Source organism: Cryptotermes secundus, unplaced genomic scaffold (assembly GCF_002891405.2).
Source record: "Cryptotermes secundus unplaced genomic scaffold, Csec_1.0 scaffold122, whole genome shotgun sequence".
NCBI classification, from domain to species: Eukaryota; Metazoa; Arthropoda; class Insecta; order Blattodea; family Kalotermitidae; genus Cryptotermes; species Cryptotermes secundus.
The window spans coordinates 860437-867654 of record NW_019738954.1 but is presented as its reverse complement, the minus strand read 5'-3'; the positions used below and the strand labels follow the sequence as shown (position 1 = coordinate 867654).

Here is a 7218-nt window from a genome sequence, read left to right as displayed (position 1 = left end):
GTTTGTCCAGTGATTGAGGCTAGCTCTTTCTAACGGACCCAACAGAATAGGTGTTTTCCTTCACCTGAGGACGGAAACAGATCCAGTTTCCGAAACGTCGTGTTTTTATTAGTTATCTTAAAAACCAGGACGATGGATAAAGTCCGAAAACCCAATATATCAGTCTGAATAGTCTCTGCATTACCTTGTTTCTTCAGGAACTTCAGACAAATCCTGGTTGACAGGAAGTTGTGATTTTATGGCTGTTTCTTCTGTTGGACTTCTAGAAACTCGAGCAAGATGCATGAGTCTTTCTATTAAAGCAATCACTTTAGTGACTGCACTGAACATTATACATGCCTGTAACACATTCCAGCATTTTATAATTCTTTACTTATTAATGACTTCCCATGCACATGCAAATGGATCTCTGTCTTTTATACCAGTATCCCAGATTTATAAAATACTCTGTAAGCTTATACTGTACTAAATTTGTCCTTTACAAAAACTGTGATTGCTCTGTATTTTATACCTCACTTTGTAATAATGTGTATTGGTAAAAATATCATCCTAAATATATGTGTCCTGATACCAAGCCGAAAAGCTACTTCACTAGTCCGGTATTCTTAGATCTTTGATCAGTCACATGCAGTTACCAGATTTGGAGGGTTAATGTAGATTTGTACCACCTCATCTTCTAGTTCCAGAAAAGATGTTTCAGTAGATTACATTTAGATATTATTTTTTAGTGTGTTATAGACAGTAACAGTGCATTGTTTAATTTTTTAACTTATCAATTCTCATAATTTTGGTGGCCTGATATTTATCACTCTAAAAGACTGCCTGTAGACAGCAACAGTTTATATGGAATGAATGGGATGCTGTGCTTCACAATTTGATGAGAACAGATGTTGCCACATATTTGTATTTGTATTTATTCAGTATTCCAGACATCCACAAGATGGATACAGAAATTGTCCTCACTCAGTACATACAGATCAATTACAAAAGTTGCTTACATGGAACATTATGACAGTATAAATATAATTAGTTATGGCCTTACATTACATAAATAAATAGTCATAAACATGTCATTTAAGAATAATCATATTAAATAAGAAATCCACAATAAACAAATAATTATGAGTTACAAATAGTAAATAAATCCTTCAGTTTACAGAAAATAAGATTAATTGGCAATGCACAGGTAGAACTCATAATTATAACAAAACAGGCATTATAAAATGAGTTTACAATGAACAAAAAATCATAAATTACAAATATAATACACAAGTGCGCCATAAAATTTATATTCAGGTATGTTTATTATAACTACTCTCATTATTGATCAAAGTACTCTTCTAATAAGTATAATGAATTTGTGTATAAAAATTTTTTTAAAGTAGTTTTGAATTTAGTTATGTTACCATTAACATTCTTAATATGAGAGGGTAATTGGTAAAGATTATTTTCTAGTAGATCCAGTTACAGGTATAAAACCATTGGATATAGAACATGTCAAAACAGAAAAAATAAGATATGCTCCAACAGCTGTTGAAACAAGTTAAAAATATATATAACAAAGTTAGCAAGATGCTGGCAAGGCAAATCACAACAAGATTCACAAGCAGAACAAAGTCCTATATCTAAATTAACAATGCTGTGCTAAGGATCAATTAATATGAATCATGTCAAACATAAAAATAATACAATATAAGACATACACTAGCCATAAATACATATTAAAAACTTTCTCACAGGAATATATAAAGAATCAATACAAACACTGATAAAACAATATATAATTGTAAATTATAATGATAAAATTATTAAAATAAATAGAAATCATGTCCACTATATACACAAATCAAAAGTATATGCTTGTCTACAGATTCAATTAAAGAACTGTTCAAATCGATTGCGTATGCTATTTGTAAGAATCAAGATCACCCCTTGTGTTCCATTCATAGTATTCATTTAGGGACTAGAATAAGCCAATAAGGAGAAACCTTTTTAAAGCTTGTTTGAATTTAATAATATTATTTGACAAATTCCTAATGCTTCGTGGTAAATTATTGAATATCCTAATCCCTGAATAATATACACCCTTCTGCAGCTTAGCAGATTTATTAGTTGGAAAATGTAAATGTGTAACTTGTCTGGTGTTAATGCTATGTATGGCAGAATTAAATTTGTATATGTCGATGTTCTTGGCTACAAATATTAATACAAGAAATATATATTGCGAATATAAGGGCAGAATATTTAATTGCCTAAACAATGGACGACAGGAGTCCTTATTCCTTGCCTTCATAATAATTCTCACTATTATTTTTTGTATTTTAAAAATCAAATTACTATGGGTCGAATTGCCCGAGAATATTATTCCATATGATATAATGGAGTGTACATACGCAAAATAAATCATCCTTAAACTCTCCTGAGTCATGACTGCAGATTTTTATCCCCGAATAATAGGCTCCATTTTGATAAATGGATAAGTTTGCCTGTGGAATATATAAATTATTACTTTGCCTAGTTTTTAGGTTGTAACTTTTAATGCTTGTTATAAAAATGTGTTTATATTTAACTACAAACATCAATAAGGACAATAAATATTGAGATGTCAGAAGCAAAATATGTAATTTCTTAAATAAGTCTCTACACTAAACCCTATTCCCACATATTTCCATAATTTTAATTGCTTTTTTCGGTAAACAAATAAATTGTGGCACTATGTGGGGAATTACCCCAAAATATGATTCCGTAGCTCATCACCGAGTGAAAGAAAGCATAATAAATTATTTTTAATGATGAGGTAGTCATGTATGTTTTGGTGCTTCTAATTACATAACAAGCCTTGCTCAATGTTTTTGCAAGTGCTTCAATATGATTATCCCAAGACAAAGTTTCATTCATTATCATCCCTAGGAATTTTGTACAGGAAGTAAAGTTACAAAATTGTTATAACCTATCTTTAAATTGGCAGATGTATTTTTCTTAGTTACAAAGTGAATATAATGTGTCTTGTTAAAGTTTAAAGCTAATTGATTCGCTTTGAACCATTTATTTAAAGTTTCAAAAATGCTATGCATGTTGTTATTTAAATCTGTTAGATTAGGCTGAGCAAATAAAATACTAGTATCATCCACACATATTAATTAAAACAGACATATATATATATATATATATATATAGAAACGTTGATACAGTAATAATGCTTAAGCTATAAATAAATACAAGGTTCCTAATTTCTAAACACGTTTGACTGGAAACTAAATACAGTACATACAAAACTTAAGGATCAAATTATATTAAAATAACTCTGATTTTCAATTATAGTCTTTCACTTACAGCAAGATATGTTGCTAAGAGTCTGATACAGTCTGCTTATATAAGATGAGCTTTTTGGTATCATTCCACCTGTGTGTCCCATATGGTCCATATGGTTGTGTGAGACACCTGTTGTTCCTATTTCCTTCTCATATACCTGCCTGCTAGGCCTTGGATAGCAAGAATCAATATCTATGGCTAGCAATGGTCAAAGCTGCACAGACTTTCACACCAACCTCAACAAATAAAAGTTCCTAGAAAGATCCCATGCTCAGAGACATCTGCCTATGACATATGAAATCTTAATTATCAGGAATGTCCATAGTTTTAAATGAATGTGTGTATACTATGAACTGTTTTCATATGAAAAAAAAGTTATTCAAATCATGGGATCCACAAGACAATTTATATGCTATACAACATCAAATTAATGAGCAATTATTACTAGAAACGTTACATTCCAACGCTGGTTGTACCACAAATACAATTTTGAAAGCTCTCTATAAAACATGATTTGGTGACCCCCTTTCTGACACAAGTTATAGAAGAACTTAATTTAACAGTCATTTCTTGTACTCACTCATGGAGCTGAGCTCTTCTTGAGAAGCTGCCAATTGTACAGCTACACAAGAACTTCCCAATAATTTATGGTACCCAAAGGTTCATTACTATGTTCACAAGAGCCCTCCACTGGTACTTATCCTGAGCCAGATCAATCCAATCTATACCATTCCATCCTGTCTCTTTAAGATCCATTTCAATATTGTCCACCCACCTATGTCTTGGTCTTCCCAATGGTCTCCTTCCTTCCTGTTTCCCACCAATATCTTATATGCATTCCTCCTCTCCCCCATTCATGCTACATGCCCTTCCCATCTCATCCTCCTTGACCTGATCGTTCTAATTATACTTGGAAAAGAGTACTAGTTATGAAACTCCTCTTTATGCAGTTTTCTCCAGCCCCCTGTCACTTCATCTCTCTTCGGTCCAAGTATTCTCCTCAGCACCCTGTTCTCAAACACCGTCAGTCTATGTTCCTCCCTTTAAGTCAGAGACCAGGTTACATTTCTTTTACTTACTTACTTACTTACTAACTTACTTATGGAGCTGAGCCCTTCTTGAGGAGCTGCCAAATACGCAGCTACTCTAGACTTTCCCAGCATTTCATGGAACCTGACGGTTCATTACCGTGTTCACAAGCACCCTCCACTAGTCCCTATCCTGAGCCAGACCAATCCAATCCATACCATCCCAACCTATCCCTATAAGATCCATTTTAATATTGTCCACCGACCTACACCTTGGTCTTCCCAGTGGTCTCTTTCTTTCAGGCTTTCCCACCAAAATCCTATATGCATTCCACGTCTCCCCATTCGTGCTACATGCCCTGCCCACCTCATCCTCCTTGACTTGATCATTCTAATTACACTTGAAGAAGGGTACAAGTTACATTTCTTGTACTAGTACATGAAAAACATGAATTTGTTTACAGTGTTATGAATATGTATTGCTTGATCTGTTTTGTCTTCAAGTTGTTGGAAGTGATCAGTTCGTCTGATTAAAAGTTTTCTTAATTAATGCATACGTGCATATACTGCATCTTCTGCCCAAATTTTTAGTTCAAGGTGCTTCATCTTTCTATTCTACTTTTATTGTTTGTCTGACAACATAAAACATATGTGTGAAAAAATATATGGTTGCAAAACACTGCAGTGCTCACACTTGTCTCATATTTGGTGTGCTGTCTCATTCATGTCTCTGCACAGAGGTTATATAATCATGGTATTTTTCATAGTTGTCCTTGATCCCACAAGGCAAATGTTGAAATAGTATTTCAGAAGTCACAACTGTCTTCTCACACATCTTCTTTACTCTGCAATTTGTAACTACTGTGTCATTTTATTCTGTACTCATAACACTCGTTTTGGCACTATCTTCATATAAACTCATAAACACATGAAATAAGCATACAATATTGCTGCTTTCTTACAAACAAAGAGAGCCTTCAGAATTTACGGGCTTACATTCAGTCACAAATACGACTAAAACTGTTATTCTGAATACTCTTTCATATTGATTTTCCCTTAAAAGAGAATCCATAACATCAATATTTTATTTTCCACTTTATTTTGTTTATGATGGAAAGAACACTTTCATTGTTACCTTCAGAACCTTTTGCTGCTCATTAAATCTCTGAGGAACAACCCATAAATCCCAGGCTTCTTCAGAAAATAGGTGAATATACTGAAATGTACTTTTCTGTAGCCTTTCTTATGCAGTTAACCGTTAAACACTGGACTTATAACATGGTGATAGCTTGAGCTCACCGGAGTTTATTTAAATGCCCATTGCTGCTCTGCATTTAAATGTCAGTTCCTGTTAGGACGCTTATATTGTATTTATAAAATGCTGTATCTAATACAGTTTTTATGATAAATGAATGAAATTAACTTTGTTTCTATCAGCAAAGAACATAGTGCTGCATAGTATAACATAAGATTTGAAACTATTTAGACAAAGAAGTTATACTCTGTTTTTAATTTTTTCTTGTAATTTTCAGGTTTCCAAATCAAAATTTTGTGTGTATTTGTTTCTTACAATGACCTGCCTATCTCTCATCCTTCTTTGTTCATTCACGCTGATAATATGGTAAAATGAGGAAGCTCCTCATTAGGTAATTTTCTTTATTTTTCTGCTACTACCTCTTCTTTAATCCATATACTTTCCTTGTAACATGCTATCAGTGTAACTTCTTCCTTTAGACTGTGAGACGATGATTCGTGCCTATACAAAACAGCAGATAAAATCTTATAGTTATAGGCTTGTACTTTAATATACAGGTTTTTAGACAGCGCACATAGATAAGAAGATACAAAGTACTTTGTATAATTTAATCGTTAGATCTTGGTATAGCAGAAAAGATGATATAAGATTCAACAATGAACTGCTTTTAGCATTCTCAGAAATTAAAGTTTTCACTCTGACATTATAATAATTTTGATTTGTTACTGTCATTTCCATATTCTAAATGGGCATTGAAATTTCCCATATTTCGAAAAGCTGTATTTGCTGTCTTTATGTTACAATTTTGTTCCTCATTCAAGGGACAAAATATGAATACACTCCTAGTCTTTTTCGTGTTTATTTTGAAACTGACTCTCATTGTTTACAGTAGACTTTTGTGTTTGCTTTTAGTGCAATTATGTTTTAACTAATAAATTCATATCATCACCATATAATAGGAGCTCCCATCTGCCTTTCTTGTGTCTCCCTAATAGCGCATGCTAAAGCTAAGTTGAAAAACAATGCTCATAATGCTCTTTGTTTAAGAGAGTTCTGAATGTGAAAATGTCACAGACATTATGATGTATCTCATTTAAACACATTTTAATTGGCCTAACTACCAGGGGCGTAGGGTACATGGATGTGGTGGAAGCATTGCTTCCCTATAGAAAAGCAACCAAGAACATTTCTGACAATTTTTCAATTTCAAAAAAATATTTCATACTTCAAAATATTAATTAATCTGAGAACATATATTACATATAATGAGAATATTGCAAGTTTTAATGTGTTACATAAACAATTTATCAGGATAGATCAGTTATTTTCTTCCAAAATGCAGGGAAATTTAAACTGCAACACGCGCGGAAGCAGCGGGTCTTTCGCTTCCACCCTCCCCTGGGTTAACTGGCTGACTCAATGTCAATGTTGTCTGTAAGTGAGCTATGCGTTATGGTATGCTACCAGCTTCGTGCTTCCAGCAATGTTGCCAGATGTAAGGCACAGTTTGCAGTAGAATAATCTGTGACCTTGCAGTTAAGCGTGCTTACTAGAAATTCGCAGAACCAGGATAGGTTGTCATCACTGGCTTTGATGAACATTGAAAAGTCCTTCCTAAACAAA

The 7218-nt window shown here is 33.2% G+C and overlaps 1 protein-coding gene across 2 annotated transcripts in view; it reads right to left on the bottom strand.

Annotated features, from left to right (window-relative positions):
• Nucleotides 1-3907, bottom strand: part of LOC111871368 (vesicular glutamate transporter 2.1) — a 21442-nt gene extending 17535 nt beyond the window's left edge. Inside the window, exons 1-2 of one of the 2 annotated variants that reach the window (XM_023864440.2) lie at nt 3334-3907; nt 185-339 (exon numbers count right to left, since the gene is read on the bottom strand). In XM_023864440.2, the coding sequence (XP_023720208.1) occupies nt 185-330 (146 nt within the window). In that variant the 5' untranslated portion in view covers nt 331-339; nt 3334-3907. The remainder of the gene's footprint in view (nt 1-184; nt 340-3333) is intronic. The other variant, XM_023864439.2, reaches the window with a different exon arrangement.
• Between the last annotated feature and the right edge of the window lie 3311 nt (nt 3908-7218).